Below are 24,491 nucleotides of genomic sequence, written 5' to 3' on the forward strand. Positions count from 1 at the left end.
ACGAGAGGGTGGTCGACCTGGCATTTACCTTTGTCTTTGTGAGAGAAAGCGAAAGCGCTCCGTTAGAGAGGGAGAACTACTGAGCTCCCAGTGAGAGGGAGAAAAATGCCAGCTCAGACCCCCTGGGCTTTGAGCGCCCACAGAGGTTTGTGTTGCGTAGTTGAGATGAAGCTGGTGTCAGCCTTACCGTCAGCGATGAGGTGCTCCGGCACGTGTAGGATTACCCGGACCGAGAGGCTACAGGCGAGGTGAGAGGAGTAAACTAGGCCGATCACGCAGCTGATGACACTGATCAGAGTCAGGGTGGTCTTATTGATGGGGCTCCGAGGGGAACCTGCTGCTGGAAACAAAGGCACAGGGAGGGAGAGAGGAGGGAACGACAAAGGATGGAGATATGTGAAGCAGTGCCCACTTTATAGTCAGTTACACCTTACATCCTCCCAAATTTCATTTAAAAGGTACACTTCCAGAAGTCTAAGTGTAAAAAGTGTCAAACTTTTTGATTTAAATCCTGATGATTGTTGCCAACAGGTCATGAAAATCAAAAATCCAGCATCTGAAAATATCAGACTATTACTAGAGCTGTCACAAAAGCAAATCTACTAATTGAGATTAATCTCAGATTTTCTGAAGGTAATTGCAATTAATTGCATCCAGGCCCGCCCACAGAATTGTCTAGGCCCCTGACAACTCTAGTGAATGGCCCCTACTAGGTTGTGATTCATTGATATGTCATTGCACGTGTCATGGACTGTTAGCATTGGTGCTAGCGTCATGCTAACAATGATGTCATTGAGCTGAAAGTGTGTATTGGGTTCTGATGTCAAAATTACTTATTTGCACCACTCTCTCACTGTTTCAGCCCATTTTGTTCAGTTTTCCACACATGTTCCAACTTTTATCCCATTGTTACCACGTTTTAACCCCTTGTTATCATTTCCCTCACATTTGTTGCCCCTTTCCCCTTCCCTGACCCATTTTTCCTCTTTTAATGTATTTTTGCCACTTTTTAACCACTTTCCACCATTTTTCCAACCATTTTTGAAGCTTTTATTGCATGCCATGACCCATTTTTTTCATTTTTTAAACAATTGTAGACAATGATCACAACTGTCCCTGCCATTTTTGCCTCTTTTGACCCATTTTGCCACTTTTAAACAGCTTTTCATCATTTCCCCACCAGATTTTTGCCTTAATTTTACCTTTCTTGACCAATTTTTGTCTCTTTTAACCAATTTTTTGCCACTTTTTAACTGCTTTACACCATTTTCCCTTCCAATTTTTGCCCCTTTTGCCCTTCTGACCTACTTTTCCCTATTTAACCCATTTTAGCTACTTTTAAACCACTTTCCACAATTTTCCCAACCTTCTTGCCTTCCTTGACCCATTTTTACATCTTTTAACCAGTTTTTGACACCTTTCAGCTTTTTCCCATGCATTTTTTACCCTTCTTGACCCATTCTTGCCTCCCAATTTTCATAAATTTGTCACAAAGAGGTTGAAATGCACCTTAAAAGTGCACTTCCACATTCTTGCTGGAAGTAATGCTAGGACACATGTGCATCCTTCGATCCCGGTGCACATGCACACTCTGGAACCACTCCTAGCGTGAATGTGGATGTGCATTGGATGTGAGTCCTGACAAATAACTGAGCGCTGAAATGAATGTGCTTTTCAGGACGTCTGTGAAGCCTTTTCTTTTGATTGGTCTTTGGTAGTTTGAGCTACTGGATTTTTGCTTTTCATCAAGATTCAAACACTGAGATTGAGATCTGAGATTTACCTGTATTTCATTAACACACACACTCTCGCAAACACACAGACACACACACTGCCAATGCAGGAAGTCATTTTACAAACAAGCCAGAAAAAAAACAGGCTTAGTGCCCATGAAAAGGGACCTTTGGATCAAACCCTGAAGCCTCTGGGAGGTTTAGGCACACAGAAATCAGGTTTACCTTTGAAGCGTATTAACATCCACACCAGGGTGTGGGGAAAAAGAGACAAGGGCCCAAATAAAAATGGTTCAGAGGTTGTTTTTTCCCTCTGCTCCCTCCCTCTCTCTCTCTGCATGAGCCGAATACTTCCCTTATCTCTTTTACTCCAGAGTGCAACACAGAGAGCGTCAAATGTGACCTCATAAATGCACACGCACACTCAGAGACATGGTGACCTTGGGCAGAGCAACTCAAACTTTGTTTTGTGGCTGACAGGATGACTCTAGATTACACTGTCACTTTTAAATTGCTCTGGCAGAACGTTCTCATTCAAAACCTGCCTGAGGCAATCCTTTAAACAAAAGCCACAGTAGAAAGCTGACCTATCGCATTATGTATAAAGGCGAATTGTTTAATCACCTAACTGAGGCTGGCGACCCACCAGACAAATTCTGAAATCCTAACTGGTTTTAAAAACTTGGGGTTGTGTCTCGGGAGTCTTGTGTAAAGCAGCAGCGACCTCTGTGGTCTGTTCAGGGGTCTCTGTCCAGATAGGAATGTTAAGACAGCACAGGTTTGGCTGTATCCCCTGTTATCATGCACAAGAAGGTGATAACATTGCACACCAGTGACACCAGACAGAGGACCGCCGGTGCACAGTGAGACTCTGCAAGCCCATCACTTCTGGGCTCTTGCAAAAGATGGATTTTCAGAGACCTAATGACATGTTTGTCTGAGGTTTAACTTTTTGGACTAAAGCTACGGCTGCAATTGTTAGTCAGCTACCTCTTTCTTGTGAATGGCTAGGCTAAGACAAGCTTAATAGTTGATATCTGATGATAAAAAAAAGACTAGCTTTCATCCAGGAGACTAAAAAGAACCTAAAATGTCAGTGCTGGACTGTTCGAAGTTCAGCTTCCATGATATTTCACCACAGTCCAAATGTTCAGTAAGACACAGGGAGAGATTAGGTAGAGAGCAGTCAAGCTATGTTCTATTTCCAGCCTGTAGCCGTCATTTGTGGCTGCTAGTTTTAATCTGAATTCTAATTCACACTTAAAACGTGTGCAAACTGCAGTGTTTTCATAACCTAATACTTTACAGCATTGTTACTCAACCCTGCTTAACCAAAGAGCCAAATTGTTGAAAAGCACTTTTGCAAGAGCAAGAATCTAAGTTAAAGGTGGCACAAATGGGTAAGTGACAGTAAAAATAGGTTAAAGGTGGCAAAAATGGGTAAAATTTACATTAAAGATAAGTTAAAAGTGGCAAAAATGGGTAAAAGTGACATTAAAGATAAGTTAAAGGTGGCAAAAATTGATAAAAGTGACAGTACAGATAAGTTAAAGGTGGCAAAAACAGGTAAAGGTGACATTAAAGATAAGTTAAAGGTGGCAAAAATGGGTAAAAGTGACATTAAAGATAGGTTAAAGGTGGCAAAAACAGGTAAAAGCGACATTAAAGATAAGTTAAAGATGGCAAAAATTGATAAAAGTGACATTAATAATAAGTTAAAGGAGGCCAAAATGGATTAAAGTGAAAGTGAAAAGGAGTTAAAGGTGGCAAAAATGGGTAAAAGTGACTAAAACAGGCAAAAAGCAGCAAAAAGGTGGTAAAAATGAGCATAAAACGGGGGTGGGGGGGGGGGGGGGTAGCATTTAATGGCAAAAGGCAGCTAAAATGAGTGAATAGTAGGGAAGAAATGCAAAAAAAGTAGTGGAAATGGGCAAAAACCGGGTTTAAGTGGCAAAAGTGGGTGAGAAAAGGCAAAAAAATGGGATAAATGTGGCCAAAGAGTATCAAAAAGAGGCAAAAGCATGGCAAAAATGAGTGAAAAGTGACAAAACAGAAAAAACAACAGCAAAAAAGATGGGAAAATTGGAAAAAGTGACAAAAATGGGTGAGGAGGGGCAAAAAAAGGAGACAAATGTGACAAAAATAATCGAAAAGCAAACAAAAACATGGCAAAAGTGACCAAAACAGGCAAAAAGCAGCAAAAAAGATGGTAAAAATGGGCAAAAAATGGCGTAAATGGGGGAATACATGGCATTTAAAGGCAAATGCAGCTTGAGTGATAATTGGGGGTGGGGGCGGGACAACATAAATAGCGACAAATTTCAAAACGCAGGATAAAAGAGGCAAAAACTGGTGAAAAATCACATAAACAGAATGAAAGTGGCAAAAAGAAGTGTCCAAAGTGGGCTTAAAGCAGTAACAATGGATTACAAGTGGCAAAAAAGGGGAAAATTTGGTTGACAATTGTATAATTGTGGGAAAGAAACAGATTAATTTGACTTGCAATGGATAATTTCTGAAGTCAAAGTTTCTCTTTTTTTAAGGTTTTCGGGGTGAATAAAAGAGCCCAAATCATCACAAAAGAGCCACATGTGGCTCAGAAGCCACGCATTGAGTACCACTGGTTTAGAGAGAGCTGGAACTCTCCGGGACCTGGAAGTAAAATATTTTATTTAAAGGAATGACAGAGGCTGATTAACACATGTACCAATGAATCGGTGGTACGCTTTTACTACCTCAATTCCAAAAGAGTTGGTGCGCTGTGTATAATGTAAATTAAAACAGAATGCAACGATTGTCAAATCTCATAAACCCATATTTAATTCACAGTAGAACATAGACAACATTTAAGAGGTTGAAACTCGGACATTTTAACATTTCATGAAAATTATTAGCTCATTTTAAATTTTATGGCAGCAACAGATCTCAAAAAAGTCGGGACAGGGCAGCAAAATGATGAAAAAGTAAAAAGTACTCATTAATCACTGAACACCTCATCAGGTTAAGTGGCAACAGTTCAGAAACATGACTGGGTATTGAAGGAGCATTTTAAACAGACAGTCTATCAGAAGTAAAGATGGGTCTTGGTTCACTATTATGCGAAAAAAATGCATCTAAAAATTGTGGAACAATTTCAGAAAAATGATCCCCAATGTTACATTTCAAAGGCTTTGTATATCCCAACTTTTATGGTCCATAATATCATCAAAAGATTCAGAGAACACTTCCAGAAGTCATTGTCGGTCGACACAGTTTGCCCTTCCATCCACAAAGACAGTTAAAGCTGGATCATGCAAACAAGCCATATGTGAACAGGATCCAGAAAAAGCCCCCGTCATCTCCGGGTCAAAACTTATTAAAAATGGACAGAGGCAAAGTGGATAACTGTTCTGTGGTCAGATGAATCCACATTTGATAATCTATTTGGAAACATGGACACCGTGTCCTGTGGAATAAAGAGTACAGGGACCATCCAGCATGTTATCAGCACACACGTCTAAAGCCTGCATCTCTGATGGTATGGGGTTTCACTAGTGGTGTGGGCAGCTTACACATCTGGAAAGGCACTATCAACGCTGAAAAGCAGAGAGAGGGTTCAGAGCAACATCCGCTCCCATCCAGACATCTCCATCACAACAGCATGGCTTCACAGTAGAAGAGTCCAGTTGCTGAACTGGCCTGCCTGCAGTCCAGATGTTTCACCGATATAGAGCATCATAAAAGGAAAAATGCAGCAAAGAAGACCCAGGACAGATGAGTTAGAGCTAGAATAGTACAGCAGACAAGAATGGGACAAAATTCCTCTCCCAAAACTCCATGTCTCCTCACTTTACAGTTAAAAGAAGAGGGAAAAAAAATATTAACATGACTCTGTCGAAACATTTTTAAGATGTGCTGCTGCAATAAAAATCAAAATGTGCTAATAATTTTTCATAAAATGGTAAAATGTCTCAGTTTCAAAATCAAACATGGTGTTTCTATTGTTAAAAATATGGGTTTATGAGACTTGAAAATCATTGCATTATGTTTTTACTAACATTTTAAACAGTGTCCCAACTATTTTGCAATCCGGGTTGTGCATGCAGTAGTTATCTTTTTATCTGTTAAACAGCACTGACAACATTTATTTACTGTACATCTAAAAGGACCAACAGAGAGAGAGAGAGAGAGTGTTGCAGGCATTGGTATTATTTACATATTTTTGATTATTAAGACTGGAGTTGTTCTGAAACGGGATGTTGAAGCATTTTATGGCTTTCTCTTGGGACATGGGATACAGAGCCTGAAAATGCAATGGACCTGGTAACACCGGGATGTATGGCCACCCTAGGATAGGGTCCATCTGTGCCTCTATCTGATTCAAATGTAGAGTTTCAAATGAGCCTTAAATTACTAACTAGAGTCAGCATAAAGACTATTGTGGGCTTTACACCACACGTGCATAGCTGACGCTAAAGGCTACTGGAATTGTAACGTTTGTTGTTTAAAATCATGGAAGCTCTGCACCAATCAGTAGCAGTACAATTATTCTAATGACCCCACATTGTCGAGGAGTATTTGTAGAAATAATCAGTTGTGACGAACAGCGGACCAGGCCCTCTCCTCTTGTGTTTTCAGGGGAGCTTAAATCATCTGGTGTGCAGCCAGCCTTATCCAGGGACCAGTCTTGGGCCATCATTTTCACCTTTTGGGCACCTTAATAAATGCTGATTTTCTGCACATTTCCCTGCGCCATAAAAGTGGAAAATTTCAAAATTCTAAGAGAAAATCCTGCTGTCATGGTTCATGAATCAGCCTCTCCTCTGGATCTAAACAACACTGCTTGGGCAGCTTGGAACCACTTTATTCTATTCTTAAGCTCTAATTAAAGGTGTTGGCTGCACTTCTGGAGGCTTTGCCGTGTTTGTGACACCTGTGCACATGACGGGGGAGTAATTGGCTTGGAGGTGTTGTAAAGGCTTGTAACGCCTTGTGACAGCAGCTATTATTTTGAGGGCATTGTGTCTTTATTTTCTCTCTCTCTTGCTACGTCTCTCTTCCACACCCCATTACTGTACATCAGAGCTGCAGGGACATGGCATGCTGACAGATAAAGCATGCTGCACCACTTCACTTTGACAGCATTTCCACAAGATCCTCCTTAGAAATAATATTTGTGTGTAATATTATTTCAGTGTTTGAGACACAATCAGAATCAACATATTCTGCCCTGACGACCTCTGATCTCATTGTCTTGTTTGATTTCAGCCAACAAGATTGTATGCAGATGCACTGAGATCAGTGTTACATGCTCACAACCACTACACGCATGTAAATACACACAATACACGTGTAATATTTCTTTAAGGAGTTGAAACCAGCAGCACACACAACACTGGAGTCATCCATCTGCTGATTGCACTGCAAAGGTTACTTGTCATGCGTCGTGGCGATGGTAATACCATCAGACGGCGGGAGAAAAACTGTCTGTAGGTGTGTGAGTCCTCCTTACCCCCTGAGCCCCACGCGCTGTTGGCGTTACCATTTCTCATACCTCGACTCCGGCGGCGACTGCGGTTTGGGTCGGTGTAAAAGGCCAGCTGAGGCTCGCTGTCTGCCTCCGTCCCAGAGTCCCCGTCTGGGTTCAAGAAAGTTGAACCCGCTGTTGAATTCACACAGAAATAAAAAATTCACGACAATGAGGGGACAAAAATGAAGATTCAGGACGAACAGTGGAGAATACATCCTCCAGTCGGGCCCACAGAGATGGCAGGGGGAGGGCGGCCAGTGCTGGAATGAATGGAGCAAGTTTTATTAACTCCATGACGACACATAGACTAGGTGTATGGAGAATTGAGGCCATCAAACACACATAAAAATTGACTTTTGTCTAATAAACACTGTTATATATGATGACTACCTCTGATTTAACCATTTCAGGTAACAATCCTAGCATTAGTGTAAAGCAGTGGCTCTCAGATGGTGTGGCAAGGCACACTAGCGTGCCTTGAGGCAAGTCAAGGTGTGCCTTGGGGATCTGGCTGGACCCCTGAAAAAACCCAGAGAATGGGCCCTCCCCAGCTGTGATTTATTGATGATATGAGTGTATTGTTTTGTTTTGTTGCTCTGATTATCCCGTAGAGATGTGACAGAACGTTCACCCAATCACCCTCCGAGTTTTTTTCAAAGCCTCTGCTTTTTCTCCAATGTTTCCTATTGAAGTGAATTGAAGTGATTTTCTAGTTGCAACTTTTTTTGAACTTTTAGCTACATTTTTGCTGACAATTTTTGCTACCTTTTTGCTGGGTTTTGCCTACTTTTGCTACTATTTGGACATTTTTTGCCAATTTTTTCCATCACTTTTAACCCTTTTTTTAACCACCTGTTAGCAACGTCAACCCTTTTTGCCACTTGTAATCTATTTTGCCACCTTCTTGCCAAGTTTCACTCACTTTGCCTTTTGTTTGGCCACTTTTTTGGCCAATTTTGCCCATTTTTAATCACTTTTAACCCATTTTACCACATTTTTACATCATTCAATCCAATTTGGCCACTTGTAACCCATTTTTGCCACCTTTTTAGACACTCTCAACATGTTTTGCCACTTTTAACTCATTCTTTGGCACCTTATGCCAATTGTTACCCATTTTTTTACTTTGTCTTGCCACCTTTTGCCCACTTTTGCCTGGGCCCCAGAACTCCCCCCCCCCATGGGCCACCTTGACTGTTATATTATTGAAAAGGTCTATTTTGTATTGGAGATTTTTTAAAGCATTGTTTGCACACTTTTACATCAGTGACTCAAGTGCTTTAAAAATGAAGCGTCATTGGCTGTAACAATCCTGTCCAATCACTCAGTTGAAATGAAATGATTGGGTGGCTTGCCAACTGGCTGGGCTACCAACAGAATTGGCTGGGCCCCTGAAAAAACCCACAAACGGGCCCGTCCCATTTGTGATTCATTGATGACATCAACGCATGTTTGTTGGATCAATTGGGGGTTCAATTTTGTGTTTTGATACTGATAAACCCATCAGTGATTGTTCTTGATACAGATTAACAGTTCTACTTTTTGTACAAAGACGCTCATATGTAAGTGTCAATGCCTGACGAGGTGTCCAATCAACAGGGATTAATGGACCACATGGAGGCCTAAACCGTCCAACGTGCAGTGGAGGACGGTTGCCTCCCCAAAGTCCATTTTTCAATTTTGGTCACTTTTCATTTCTCCCCCGTGCCTCACCATCACATCCATGCCTTACTCTGCCCCTAAGGTATGGACTTTGTTATTTTTTCTAAAGATCATTTCCCCCCATGCTTCTGGTCATATGCAAGGACATCCACAGCAGCACTTTCTTCCTGCCTGATGATGAACTCCGGTTGCTTTTGTCACCTCTAGGCCTTACTGTAGCCTGAATTGCAGGCCCAAACATGCCTAAAACATAATATGTACTGTGCATATTATGCACAGTACAGCATATGTTTTTGTTTCTACATCCCTGTTTTATCTTTGATTTTTATGCATCAAACCAGTAGTTCCCAGAGGGATTAATAAGGCTGTTTGAACTGAATCGACAGTGGCTGCTATGAAACAGTTATGAAACTCTGGAGTAAAAGATCAAAGATGTTGAAAGAACAAAGTTCATTTTATTTGGTTAGGCAGAAATACTGAGTCTAAGGGCAATCCATTATTTTTCAGTTCCTCATTAGTTACTCTGAGTCATTGTTGTTTAATATTTGTTTTGTTTGATCACAGTTGGACAATTACATCCAAAATGGTAATGTGCACAACTCCAATGAACTAAAAAGAGTGACTTCTAGCAATTTAATGTTGAGTTATAGCACTAAATCATGTATTCATTGAAGTGTATTGAGTTGAAATGATTTACAGGTCTCATAATTACGGACAGACTGAGTATGAGCTTTGTAAAATTTTGATTTAAATATGGGTATCAAGCATGGAAACATTCTTAAAAGGGAATAAAGGACTCCCTGTTTCTTCAATATTAGCTTGTAATGACACTTTGAACTTCATATTAGGGGACAATTTAGTATGAAAATATATATTCTGATAAAAAACAGGTCATGTAGAGCAGGGTTCTCAACCTTTTCAGCCCGCGACCCCCAAAATAAAGGTACCTGAAGGTGGCTGAACACAGCCACGCACAATCAAGAATAGTCATGTGCAGACAAGGCGGTCCATAGGGGGGATAAATGGGAAAACTTTCTGGCACCCAGCCTAACTGGGGGCCCATGGATGTCAACAGAATCATGGTCCATTTTAAAGTTAAGCTGTAAAAAACACATTTTATATATAACCTGAAAAATAACCACTTATTAAAGAAACAAATATCTTGTTTAGTCATTTATGGAGATAAGGCTGGCAGATTCTGTGACATCTTTTAAATCACTCCTTAAAACTTATTTGCTTTTATGTGATGTCCCTTCTAACTATTTATCTATGTCATTACTTCTCTTTTATTTACACTACTCTTCTTATTCTTTTTATTGTTTTATACTCTTCTCATGTTCATTTTCTTCTTTGTCTCATGTTTACCTACCTAAATTTTACTTATCTGTTCTCATCTCTGCTACATTTCTGTCTTAAATCTTATCTTTGTTTTATCCCCACTGATGTGATGTCATCATTATCGTCATGATCTTCATGTATTTGTTTGGTTGTTTGTTTGAATATATGTATTTAACTCTCTCCTCCCCCCACATCCTACCACATCTTTTGGAATATTATCATAGGAATCATTGCTTTTCACTGACACCATTATATTTTAGATCTGACAATCTTCTACTGTAACTCTCATTCAAGATCTACTTGTGTCATTTTCATTTTTGTTATTTTTCCTTGTTATATGTCCACATTATGTTTTTCCCTTCGTGTTTGATTTTACAGAGCTCCTATTCTGCTCTGATTGCTGATGTTTATTTTTCCCTGAGTTTTTGGTCTTGCTGTATGTAAAGCACTTTGTAAACAACTGTTTTAAAAAGGGCTATATAAATAAAGTTATTATTATTATTATTATTATTATTATTATTATTATTTGTGTAGTAAATAGCCTTAAAAATGTAAATCCATTTTTTTGTAAAAGAAAAAAAAAAAAGAATAAAAATTGGTTAAAAAGCTAAAAAGGTGGAAAAAACTGATTTTAAAAGTTGAAGAAATGGGTTTGAAGTGGCAACAATTACAATAAAATGGCAAAAAAAAAAATCAATGGCAAAAATGGGTTAAAGTGGAAAAAATGGTCATAAATAGTGGTAAAAGGCAGTTTAAAAATTGCTGAAATGGCTTTAAATTGGCAAAACCGTGTGAAAATTTGGTGAAATGGGATGAAAATTTGATATAAACTGGCAAAAAAGTGTTAACTGAGAAAGAGAAAATATGCAGATATTGGCAGAAATTGGTTAAACTAGCAAAAATTGCATATCAGAGAGTGAAATGTGGATAAAATGGGAAAAAAATGGGTGTAAAAAGTGGTAAAAAAGGGGTTAATAGTGGCAATAATGGGCCAACAGAGGTAACATTAGGCTGAAGTGGCAAGAACTGGTTTAGAAGTGGCAAAAACAGGCAGAAAAAAAGTGGTGGAAAGACTGACCAAACTGACTAAATTAGGTGTTAAATGGCAAAAATATGTTGAAATTGGTGGGGAAATGGATGGAAATGGGTTAAAATTGGTGTAAAGTGGCAACAGTGTAATTAAAAAAAAAAAAAAAAAAAAAATTATTGTTCATTTTTTTTTTAGGGAATCTGGGGACCCCTTCTCAGTGTTTCGCGACCACCAATGGGCTATTGACCCCAAGGTTGAGAACCACTGCTGCAGAAGACATAAAGGAAATTTGGAATGCTTCAAAAATCTATATTGACATGCATACAGTGTGTGAGATGGAAACATGACGTCTGAATAAATATGGAGTCACATATAACACGCACTGGGCTGTGGAGCAATGCAAACATGACTCTTGTATTTTTTTTTTTGAAAAATGCTGATATTCAAGCTATCAAACATTTCTTTAGTACAAGAAATAAGAATTTAACAAAACAGGGAGAATGCAATCAGATGATGGAACTACTAATGCTGCACAGGCACTAGGGGGCCTAGTGCTCTGAGTAGTAACTTAGAGTAATAGTATTTTTTGGACCCAGCAACATAAATGCCCCCACATCGACTCCCACCCCCTCAGTTTGAGGGGGCTTTCACATTGTGACCACAAGTTGCAGTCAGTGAGCACAGTTGCAAAGGCAATTAACATCTCCTGTCATTTCAAAGCTGACATCTCAGCATAGCACGGGCCAATTTCATCCTCTGAGCTGCACGCAGAGGTGTAAATATGAAGAGGGCAAATGATTTTAAAAACCATCCATGGTGGAGAAAAGGACGTCTGTGCCGGCATTACTCATAAGCAATGATTGCTCAGGCTATGACCTTAGCATCCAAATCCAAAGCATGAACTTTGTAATGTGGTATTTTTTATATGACAAGAATCAAACCAATCAGAGTGTATCTCTTTCCTTTAGAGGCCAGGTTGGATTGCAGAAAGGAAGTTCAGGATCATGTTTCAGTTTCTGGCTTTTTTTAACGATCTTATCATGACTTTTGAATGTTCAATGAAAACTGCTTTACAGTTTAGTCTAGTTCAAGTCATCTTGACAAAAACTAAACTTAGTTTTGGTCAGTTTTAGAGTTTTAGAGTCTTGAATGTTGTAAACAATGAATGAAATCGTCATTCCTACCATCAGATTATTGTTGATTGTCTACTACCAAAAGCAACAACTTGAGGAGCTGTAAATAAGGCTGGTCCGAGTTCGTCTTATGAGTTTTATCATTAGACGACAACTTTATCATCGTCGACAGGAAAGGAGAAGAAAGTATGCAATCCTGCGAGCCATTGCAACACTGACTCGGGAGAGAAGGTATGTGTTGTAAAACTCTTGAAAAGATGAGCTGTCAATAGTAAGGTATAACTTTAGCTACAATTTTATGGAATTTTCTGTGCTTGGACAATCCCCATTCAACATAATAACGGACACTTCTACTCCTCACGTAACGTATGCAGCTACTGTTAGCCCACCCTGTCCAGGCTGCTGGTCAATTTCAGTCCGTGAGATTGTTGTGGGCTCTTCTGCAGCTCATTCTGTTAGGGTGATGGATTTACTTTGCCGGTAGCCATGTCGTAACTTCTTGTCATTGATGCGAAGGTCCGAACCTGTCAAAATAATGCTTTCACACTGGGAATGAACCAGACCGTGGTTCCGTTTGGTCCCGACCGAGACCACCTCTTTTGGTCCGGACCACGGTCCAGGGGAGATTTCACACCTATCATTTTGGTTCGGACCAAACAGAAAAGTCTGAAAGTCCGGACCAAACGACGAGTGAAAGCCCCCTTAGTCTACTTTTTGTCAGGGAAAAAAAGGCTGTTGGTGAACATTTTAAGTCAGAGTTTTAGTTGGCAAAGTTAACACTGCTCCACTGTTATGTAGGAACAAGAAGAGTCAAAGATGTCCAAGAAACAGACTGGTTTAGAGATCTGTAGCTTTTACTGCACAGCTGGGTCTTTGACAGAAGAAACACATGGTATACAGACAAGAACATCATTTTATACTCTTGACAGTTGGTCATTGGAAGCCACCACGTACATGTGTCGATCCCTACAAGGCCATCTCACTATTTCTGGCTTGCTGCCAACCTAGGCAAACACAATTTTAGCTGTTACATGATTCCACGCATACCATGGAAAACTCATACTTACATTTACACATCACATTAATACCTCAAGTTCTATCTGAAGGATCTCTGGGACAAGCATGTAAATGTGAGCTATAGTCCATCATCCAATCCATGATTGTTTGTTGTGTCCGTCTTTCCCATGGAAAAGTCAGCCAGCATCACTTAGAGTGTTTCTGTTGTCCATCTCCTTGATGATCCCACACACAGTCACAGAGACTCTGGTGCTGCAGGGTACGATAAGCGGTCTTGTTGTGTGGTTGAAGGCCAAGACTGGAGAAGAATTTTGGTGCAAAGTCGCACATGGTGCCATTGTGTAGTCTGGACTAACAGACCTCTATTAACGCTCCATGGTTAAAACCAACAGAATAGGAATAACAGTGATTTCAGCGAGGGAGAGAGAGAGAGAGGGAATGGGAGCTGGAATGACTTTGTACGTCCATGCACGGTTGTAAAAGAGTGTGCTCATATGTTTGGAGGATGGAGGGTCCAGAAAATATACATCTGCATCAGGGCCTAGTAAAAGTTATGCAGCTGATGTTGTCCTATTCATTAATTCACATTTCATTCTGCAGCCGTCAAACTAACTCATGTAGCTCCAATGTCTGAATGTAAGAAAAAGCAAGAATCAGCAAAAGAGGCCTTTTAAGTTTGTACTATGATCTGAGGCATGAGTGGATGTATTAAAGTATTCAACAGTCTGTTATAAAACAAACTCCTACACTACAAATATTTATTTAATGTGTTTTTTAAGAGGCATTAGCTCTATTTCGAGGGCATGTATTGAAGCTTGTCTTACAAGTGTTAGTGGATTGTGAATAACAAAGTGAGGGGGAAAATCCATCAAAGCAGCAAAGATTTGCTGGCTCGGCGGGATGTATGTGAACTGAAATCAAATTCATGCTAACGTTGCTCAGTGACAAGAGCTTTAAAAATCCCCAACCAAGACGCAATGTTTGATTAAACTGGAGACGATCCCTCAGAAAAAAATGGGAGAATGAAAACACAGTTGGCAGCAACGTCAATGTGACAAACCGAGAAGGACTTTTTTTTTTTTCCTGACAGCAGCTTCATCAGCTTTTCATATTGTTGGTTTTAGAACAATACACACTGAAGATATGAATGTGCTGTGTAAATATTATTGGCAGCCATGACTATCTGACAGTACAGACGTTGGTGTTGCTTTACTACACAAGAGGGAAGGCTGTTTTTTCATGGCGCCATTGTCTCCGACATTTCACACGACTGATTTAATAATAAAGCAATATTCACTGCACAATTTCCCCCTAGAAATGTTCACTGGCAGGGAATAAAACTCTGCACAGAAGTCAGCGTGTTAGAAAAACTCTGCTCTGAAATAATGACAGAATAAAGTCCTCATGCAGTAATGGGGGCAACTGAGACACTTCTTCATGAACACATCATGTTCCAACAGCTTCAGATTACATCAGACATGTGAAGGTTGGTTAAATATGCAGCATGCATGCATGTCTTAACATCTGACAGAGAAACAAAACAGTAGCTGTCTTAATTAAAAAAAAAAAAAATGGTAAGGAAAGGTGCAGGATCAGTGAGGTTTCAGATGAATGTAAATGTGGCATTTCATTTGGAAACAAGGTCCCGGAGTCTGGAGGAGGATCAGAGAGGCCCAAATTCTTTCAGTGCTTGAGGTCCAGTTTCCACAGTCAGAGATGGCTTGGGGTGCAATGTCATATGCTGCTGTTGGTCTGCTGTGCCCTATCAAATGCATCTGCTGAGAAGCTTTATGGAGACACTGATTTCCTTTTCCAGCAGGACTTGGCGCCTGCCCACAGTGAAGCCAAAACTACCAGAAACTGGTTTGCGAAGCATGGTTTTACCGTGTTTGACTGACCTGACCTGAACCAACTGGAGAATCTCCGGGGAAACGTGAAGAGGAAGATGAGAGACACCAGACTCAACAATCCAGAGAGCTGAAGCCTGCTATCAGAGCAACCTGGGCTCCATAACTGCATAGCAGTGCCACAGACTGATCGCCTCCATGACACGTCATATAAATGCAGTAATTTGTGCAAAAGGAGCTCCAACCAAGTACTGAATGAAAAATAAAACATAATTTTCCAGAAAGTCAACAGTTTTGTATCATTAAAAGTTTTTGGACTCACTTCATTTCATCAGCCAATCAGCGGAGATCATTGACGCCACAGAAAGTGTGCAGTGATCCAGAGCATCTCAAACTTCCTGTTTCCTCCAGAACTCACAGAATGTAGTTTTACGTCTCATTTGGCCCCAAACATCCTAACACGGTTAGGTTGATAAAACTCATTATAAAGGTGAGTAGCAGAGCCACGTGCCGTGATAGGTGTTGTTTGTGTAGGATTTCCATCAACTACCTCAATTTTAATGTAAAGAAATGGAGGCACATTTGGACTTATGCTCATTTAGGGGTGTGAAATGGTGTCTGCATTAAAACAAAAGGCAGTTTAATCTATCAGGCCACATGGATATTTTACTGACAAAAAAAAAAACAACTTAATATATTTTTGGATGATGGTGTATGGTTTGTAAAGAAAACAAGTCCAGGATTTTTTTGTTTGTTTGTTTTTTTTTTTTTGTTGTTGTTGTTTTTAAGTGAACCAGAGAATTTTATTAATTTCAATTTTAATTTAAATTGTATTGGCATGAACAGATCAGTACTGCCAAAGCAGTGTAAAAAAATAAAAATGCATTTAATATTTACACAAAATATTAATTTGTATATTACATACTTCGTTTGGATACATTTATAAGACTTAAAAACAGTAGAAATAAAAATAAAGAAATGAAAAGAAAATATTTTAAAAAATCAGTGTTTTTGTTGGGAAGAGACTGATTGAGATTAATTTTAATAAATTCATAAGCATTTTCAAGGTAGTAGTGAAATAAGTGTGGTCTCTTTTTTTAAACATTTCACTCAGTAAAAAATTAATTAATTAATTAATTAATAAATAAATCATATCCAAAAGAAAAATTTATAATATACTCAGTTTTATAACATTATGCCAGTTTTATTATACCTATACGGTTTATATCAATTTTGATTTGTTTGTTTTTTCTGTGAGCCTCATTTCTGCTTAAATTCATTCAAAACTTTAATGTTTGTGATTTTTTTTAGGTTTTCCCATAGAATTATAATTTAAAAAAAAAAATGGTATAAATAGTAAAATGTATGTGATTTCAGTCAGCTTTGTGAAAATAAAAAAGCTTTTTTTTGGACTTAAAAATGTTGTAAAACAACATTTGGTCAGTCCTCTTTCTCAGTTAAAGGCCCACAGATCTGGAATACTCTCCCATCAGAAATTAAAAACACTGACTGACTTCAAAGTGTTCAATAAGAGGGTAAAACAACGGCTCAAACAAAGGCAAATCTGTGAACACTAAGCTACATGTCTTAAAAATTTTAGATCATTCAGCTCTTTTTACTCCTTAATATCTTTGTTCTTAGCTACTTCAACTATTCTCTTAACTGTCATTTTAGTCATTTTCATTCATCTGCATGTTTACGTCTGCCTTACTGTTAGCTTTTACGTATGTGGCTGCATGTTTATGTTTGTCTTGCTGCTGCTGTTTTATGCATTTTTTGTGGTTGTTCATTTATGTCTACTGCTATTGTTAATCTTTTATGTCCATTTTATTCTTTTGTATCATACGTGTTATTTCTTAAAAGCCTAACCAGGGACAAGGACTGCAAATTAGCCACGGCTAGATGTCTTTTATACATTGCATCGGTTGCACTGTAATTAAATGCAGCAATGCTTATGTATTGTCCCTGACAAATAAACGGAAAAATAAATAAATAAATGTCAAATTATTTTCTATTTGTAAAGTGAGCTTCCTCACTGCTAACATTTACTTAGGGATTTGATATTTGTGATTATTTTTTTTTTAGGTCTAATGAGGAAATTATAGGTACTATCATTTTGGTCAGTTTTACAAAAGTATAGCAGCTTTTTAGACTTGAATGTCACACATAATTTTCTTTCCTTTTTTGTTTTTTAAGATTTATTTTGGGCATTTTTGTGCCTTTATTTGATAGAGGAGGACAGTGGATAGAGTCGGAAACAGGGACGAGAGCAGGGGAGAGACATGAAGTAAAGGGCCTCAGGCTGGATTCGAACCCTCCCCGTCCGTGTACGCGGGGCTTGCCTTAAACCACTAGGCCACCTGCGCCCTATGATTTTAATATCTAAATAATTAAAGTTTTTATATGGAATTACTACTGGCCTACCCTGGCACACCAGATGGATTTGTTTCACACATCCCTGTGTAAAACCTCTCATACACAGCACTTGGGAAAGGGCCAAGGCTTTGAAAAAAAGCTCGGGCCAATCAGAGCAACAAAACACATGACATAGCCGCTACCGAGGAGTAAACTCCACGAACCACGGTGACTGTAGACATGTCAGTACACGACTTTTGTCATTTTTTTAGAAGTGAACAACCTTCTGCTATTTTTTGTTCTTCTTTTAATGGAGAAATGTTGTCAAGTTCTGATAAAACTGGAGCTTTAGCAGCATCCACGCCAACGTCTTCATTATCGCACCGGCGTCTTGTTGCTGCTTGCTTACATCACGACTCTGCTGTGCCTGAAAGTACTGCCCCTCAACGCTGGCTGGTCCTGTCACTTCTAACCGGGCCCAGACGGTTCAGACGGGAGCTTTGCAAGATGGATTCACCAGTGAGAAACACAGAAATGGGCATGTCCATCTGCTTTGCAAGGTTACTATCGGCCCATGTTTACTTGAATACTGTTTAGCTGAAAAAATGTGCATCTATGATTTAATGTTTCCCATAATTTTAAACATAAATACTCAAGAGGCCTGTATGTATAAAATATCACTAAATCTTATAGATGACATACTGATGTTCAAATAGACTTTATAGCATAAACCAGCAAATTTTGGCTGAATATATCACAGTTTTTTTCTCACTGATACGCTTTCATACCTCAAAATCTGTGGTTGCAGCATGCTAGATCTACCTGTCTCTCTTCCTCCATCAGTGACTGGTTTTAGAACATTTCAGATGATTTTTCTTGTTTTTGCAGAGTTTTGCTAAAAATGCAGATTGTTAATGTGAGGCTGATACTTTCTCTAAAACATAACACGCCATGGTGATCAATACCAGTTTACTGGATATCAAGGCGCACTGGTCGACAGGGAGAGGGACAGAGATGCAGACATGAGGGAGTGAGAGTGAAAACATGGACAGGGAACTTTAACCCTTTACTGTACAGCCGTCACGATGACTCTTGTCTGTGTGGTTGAAGAAATTTCTTCATCTTTTCTTGAATTATTTGGATAATATCTCTCTAACACTGAAGGCTTCTCTCTGACCTTGCTCACACTGAGAGAGCAGGGCTGACACACACACACACACACACACAGACAGGCACCAGTAGAACTACTGTAAATGCTGTTAACTGTAACGTTGACGAATAAAATAATTATTCACATAAAAAAAGCCTTTCATTGCCTGAAATTTCAAACATCTAGTTGAAGTATTTTAAGACTTCTCAAGGATCAGCTGGAACCTCGTTGTCAATGTGAAGTTATTCTGATGTCCGTCTGTAGAACAGTGACAATGCGAATGCCTTTCAGTAGATATTTAAAAAACGTATCCAGAGGAGTGATTTAGAGTCTGAGGCAGAAACGGAAAACATGTACTTAGCATTGAACAGTTGTTATGCCATTAAAAACTCTACAGGTGTGTCCTTATTCAGGGCTAACAGCTTCATGTAAGGTCGCCCATGAAGCTTTTAGTAGTTCATTACACATGCTGCTTTTAGCTGAGAAACTGTGCCCTTGAAGAGAAAACAGTGATGATTAATGTGGACACAAAACATGTAAGAGTGCTTCCTCACACCAACGAGAATACGGACATTATACAGGAAATAACCAAGAATTAAACAGGAGAATTAACCTGGAGTTAGAGATAAAAAAAAGGTCAAAACCACAGATGTCCAATGATAGCAACACAGAGAAAACGTTATAAACTTCTTTTCTTTTTAAAATGGGACACTTTCATTGTCCAGAAATGATAAAAATTGGGAAAATGAGTGTTTTTACACTATGATTTTAGACGCCTAACACCAATCTGAATAGGCACACACAGTGTAACAATACTAAGTTTTATATCACTCATTTAGTTCAGATTTATATTTGAAAACAAACCAAAAAAATGTATAATGGACTGTAGATATTCCACAGTCAACTGCACATGATATTATTAGAAAGTGGAAGCGTTTAGGAACAACAGCAGCTCAGCCATGAAGCAGGAGGCCATGTAAAATCACAGAGTAGGGTCAACGACTCCTACTTAGTCTCCATAGCTGAGGAGTTCTGAACGTCCACTGGCATTAATGTAAGCCCCAAAACTGTGCAGCAGGAGCTTCATGAATGGGTTTCCATGGCTGTAAGCCCCACATCACTAAGTCCAATGCCAGTCATCAGATGGAGCGCTGTAAAGCACATTGATCCTGGACTGTGGAGCAGTGGAAACGTCTACTGTGGAGAGACGGAAAAACTGTTTGCCGTTTAGATGACTGAGTCTTGGCTTGGCGGATGCTAGGAGAACATTACCTGCCTGACTGCACTGTGCCAACTGTTACGTTTGGTGGAGGAGGGATAATGGTATAGGGCTGTTTTTCAGGGCTTGGGCTAGGATGCACACGGTTAAATGGTTACATTTATTTTGTGAAATTAGTTGGCGCGAGATTTGCGATTGGTTAAACTAATTACCTATCATCTCCTATATACACTGGTTTGAAATCCCGGTCTATAACCTCCTGAGAACTGAGCTTTCATTTGGACAGCATTTTTAGTTTCTACCACTTATCTGGGATAATTAAGACCTGATAAGTTGAAACATCAGCTTTGTTTTTGAAAAGGAATTTCTTCCAAGTGTTCCTTTCCAAAACCTTGACACATTCTCTAAAATTTCAAAGAAATTTCCCTTAGATTTCTGTGAAAATTCTTAAATATATTTCTTTAAATATCCCATGATGAGTACCACAAAATTTCTTTAAAATAGTCCTTAAACCTTTCAGTATAATAAAATTACAATTTTGCTAAAAGAAAAAAAAAGAATCTTTGTAAATTCATGAGAATATTCAAGGAAATATCCCGTACAATTTCCAGGTTAATAAAAAAAAAAAAAAAATACAAATACAAATACATTCCCAAAAATTCCAAATTATCTGAAATATCCATGTCTAAAAAATTCTAAAAGACAACCCCCCCCCCAACAAAGGTCCCAAAAAGTTACAAATAAATTTTCCAAATTCTAATGAAAATGCCTTCCCCCCAAAAAATGCTTGGCGTTAATGTGGTATTTTACGCTGGAAGTGCTTCGGTGAAAAGAAAACTCCTTCCTCCAGAATGTGCATAATACTTCATGTCGGTCCACTGTTCAGTCTTGCGTTTTTTTTTACTCAAATTTCCCATCAAGAGGGCCAACGTGCTATTTAGCGTCTTAGTTGGTTGGTCACTACTGGATCAACGACCCATTTGCGCATGCGCGGTGGCATGCTTGACGGTAACCCTACTTTGACAAACTGCCCGAAATGCATTGGCAGAGACATTTCAGGGATTTTAAGTCAATCTGCGCTGTAGATGGGTTAATTGCATTAAAATTTTTAATTAGATTAATCATGATAATGGATTCATCCACATTAAAGCGTTAATTTTGACAGCCCTAGTTTCAATACAATGTCCCTGTTGGTGTTATGGTCCATATAGTGTACCTCTTCTGTAACTTCCTGAGGAAGGCTGAAATGTATCTTTTTGATCATGTTTTAAACACATTTATTTAGTTTTTGTGAAGAAGATGCCATGTTTTTTTTTTCTTTCCTGTTTTTTTTCCACATCTGTTCGGGCCCTCCTCTAGAATAGCACATTTTTGGTCAATAGTTGCAAGAAGCTCCTTATTTCTGTTTTATTTCTTAGTTTATGAGCCGTAACTTCTAGTTATCTCAGCAAAAAGACCTCAGCCTTGATGATAAGTTCAGCCGGACTGAACCAGCTGTTTTAGGGGTGGAAATTTCAGTGGAATTTTGAAGCACACAACCACAGGAAGTGGGGCTTTTAAGTGGCTATTTAAGTACCAGCACAGAGCAGTGCTGTCAAGGACAGCTTTGAGGCTGCTCCAGCTTCACAGAGGAGAGTCGATAAAAGAAGTGTTATGGTGCTACACTGAAAAACCTAAAAGTGGGTCAAAGACCAAACAGCATGCTTCTTTCTGTGATGTATGAGAAGAAAAGCATTGTGGGAAGCACTTAAGAGAAAATGTACCTTACAGCTTCTAAGGTGAGAGAGAGCTGACCTTTCAGAGAGCTCTGCAGCAGAAATTTACTGACATAATATTTGTGACACTTCATTAAAGACGGCATCCAATCAAACAGCGACATTAGCACACAAACTAAAACTGTTTTATACAAAGTTTGTAAAAGTTCCAATCAGCAGGAAGTTTTCATTTGAACATCATCCAAAAACAAGTCCATGGTGTTTCAGGTTTGGCGTGATGTTGCATGTAGTGGAGCAATCACAGCAGGATGGATGTCTGCTCATTCAACTGCTATTTACTGGTGGGATCCTGCCTGGCTCTATATAGAGAATACAGGGAATACGTTATTCCCACAGTGGCCATGTTCCTGTGATGTCACACTCAGGATGGGAAGCTCAAATGTCCTACCGTTATATTCCAGGTTAACAGCAACATAAACGTCAAGATTCTGTTTTTGCTTGAACCTTCTCTGACTGAAAATCATAAATGGATACTGAAAATCGAGAAAAAGAGCAGACCAAATTACATGTAAAAAAGAAGTTAAATATCCTGTTGGCTAGCATCAGATTGAAGCTGATGTTAGCTTTCATCATTTTTTTAACTTAACATTTAAGCTTGATAACCATGGATAGAGAAAAGTCATTTAGCACATAATAAGTCCCATAAAGAAAGGCATCAGACTCAGATGGAAAGGTTTCAAGGAAAAAGATATCAAACCCAGATGAAAAAGTTTCAGTGAAAAAGGAATCAGGCCAAGATGAAAAGGTCTCAGTGTAAAATGCCTCAGACCAAGACAAAAAGGTCTTTGGGGTAAAAGCATAAGGCCCAGATGAGAGGGTCTTGGGGATAAAGGAATCAGGCTCAGACAATTAAGTCCCATAAAAAAAGGCATCAGACTCAGATGGAAAGGTTTCTAATTAAAGGTATCAGACCCAGATAGAAAGGACTCGGGGAAAGAAGGCATTAGGCACTGACAAAAAAAAAGGCCTCAGGGGAAAAAGCTTTAGGCCCAGATAGGCAGGGATAGGCATCAGGCTCAGATGAGTAAGTCCCATAAAGAAAGGCATCAGATTCAGATGGAAAGGTTAGTAAAAGGTTTCAGACCCAGATAAAAGGGTCTCAGGAAAAAAAAGCATCAGGTGCAGATGAAAAGGTCTAAGGGGAAAAGGCGTCAAGCCCAGACAAGAAAGGTCTCAGAAAAAAAAGGCATGAATTTCAGACAAAAATCACTCAAGGAAAAGGCATCAGCCTCAGACAAAAAGGTCTCAGGGGAAAAAGCATTGGACCCAGATGAGAGGGTCTCAGGGATAGGCATCAGGCTCAGTTCAGTAAGTCCCATAAAGAAAGGTATTAGACTCAGATGGAAAGGTTAGTAAAAGGTATCAGACCCGGATAAAAAGGGTCTCAGGGAAAAAAGGCATCAGGTGCAGATCAAAAAGTCTAAGGGGAAAAGGCATCAGGCCAGGATAAAAAAAAGGTCTCAGGGGAAAAAGCATTAGGCCCAGATAAAAGGGTCTAAGGGATAAAGGCATCAGCCTCAGACAAAAAAAGGTCTCAGGGGAAAAAGCATTAGGCCCAGATGATAGGGCCTCTGGGATAAAGGCATCAGCCTCAGACAAAAAAAGGTCTCGGGGAAAAAGCATTAGGCCCAGATGAGAGGGTCTCAGGGATAAAGGCATCAGGCTCAGATGAGTAAGTCTCATAAAGAAAGGCATCAGATTCAGATGGAAAGGTTAGTAAAAGGTATCAGACCCGGATAAAAAGGGTCTCAGGAAAAAAAAAAAGCATCAGGTGCAGATGAAAAGGTCTCAAGGGAAAAGGCATCAAGCTCAAACAAGAAGGTCTAAGAAAAAAAGGCATGAATTTCAGACAAAAATCACTCAAGGACAAAGGCATCAGCCTCAGACAAAAAGATCTCAGGGGAAAAAGCATTAGGACCAATTGAGAGGGTCTCAGGGATAAATGCATCAGGCTCAGTTGAGTACGTCTCATAAAGAAAGGCATCAGACTCAGATGGAAAGGTTAGTAAAAGGAATCAGAGCCAGATAAAAGGACTCAGAGAAAACAGAATCAGACACAGACAAAAAAGGTCTCGGGGAAAAGGCATCGGGGCAGACGATAAGGTCTTAGGGAAAAAAAAAAAGCATCTTGTTAAGAAAAAGGTCTCAGAGAAAATAAGCCTAAGGGTCAGATGAGAAGGACTCAGGGAGAAATGAATCAGGCTCAGATGAGAAGGTCAAAGGTAAAAGGCATACGACAAAATGGCATCAGAAAGAAAATAATTATGGCAATCCTTATGGCATTAACATACAAGGGCACAAGAAGCATGGACAAATTTTCAGAATTGTCGCTTTTATAAGTCAAATAACCGGTAAATCAAAGCATGCCAAGGACACAGTTACAAGATTCGAGCTCCCCACCCTGAACTTGATGCACAGGAACATGTCAGCCATGGTAACAGGCTATATTAGGTCTAACTCTAACACCAAGTATATGTCAGCCTTCTTCATTAAACAGGTGTCAAGAGGTGCTGCAGTTAAAAAAACAAAAACAAAAACAAAAAAACAAAGCAGACCCCTCAGCAGGACATTCACTCACAGACCTGCATGCATTGCAGACAAGGTACCTCTTACAAAAACAGACAATAAAGGGACTGTGTATCATACTGCACAATTTCATAATGATGCTACAGCTGAGAGAGACTACTGGAGACCTAATATGACACACAATGTGGACACAAACA

The 24,491-nt window shown here is 39.3% G+C and overlaps 1 protein-coding gene across 5 annotated transcripts in view; it reads right to left on the bottom strand.

Moving 5' to 3' along the window:
• astn1 (astrotactin 1) overlaps positions 1-24,491 on the bottom strand; it is a 714,709-nt gene that overhangs the window by 505,955 nt on the left and 184,263 nt on the right. For 2 of the 5 annotated variants that reach the window (XM_041803561.1, XM_041803557.1), the window contains 2 exons: positions 7,225-7,374; positions 188-337 (listed from right to left, as the gene is read on the bottom strand). In XM_041803561.1, coding sequence (XP_041659495.1) covers positions 188-337; positions 7,225-7,374 — 300 coding nt within the window. Of the gene's footprint in view, positions 1-187; positions 341-7,224; positions 7,375-24,491 lie in introns of all 5 variants that reach the window. The other 3 variants (XM_041803559.1, XM_041803556.1, XM_041803558.1) reach the window with 2 other exon arrangements.

Source organism: Cheilinus undulatus, linkage group 13 (assembly GCF_018320785.1).
Source record: "Cheilinus undulatus linkage group 13, ASM1832078v1, whole genome shotgun sequence".
Taxonomy (NCBI): Eukaryota; Metazoa; Chordata; class Actinopteri; order Labriformes; family Labridae; genus Cheilinus; species Cheilinus undulatus.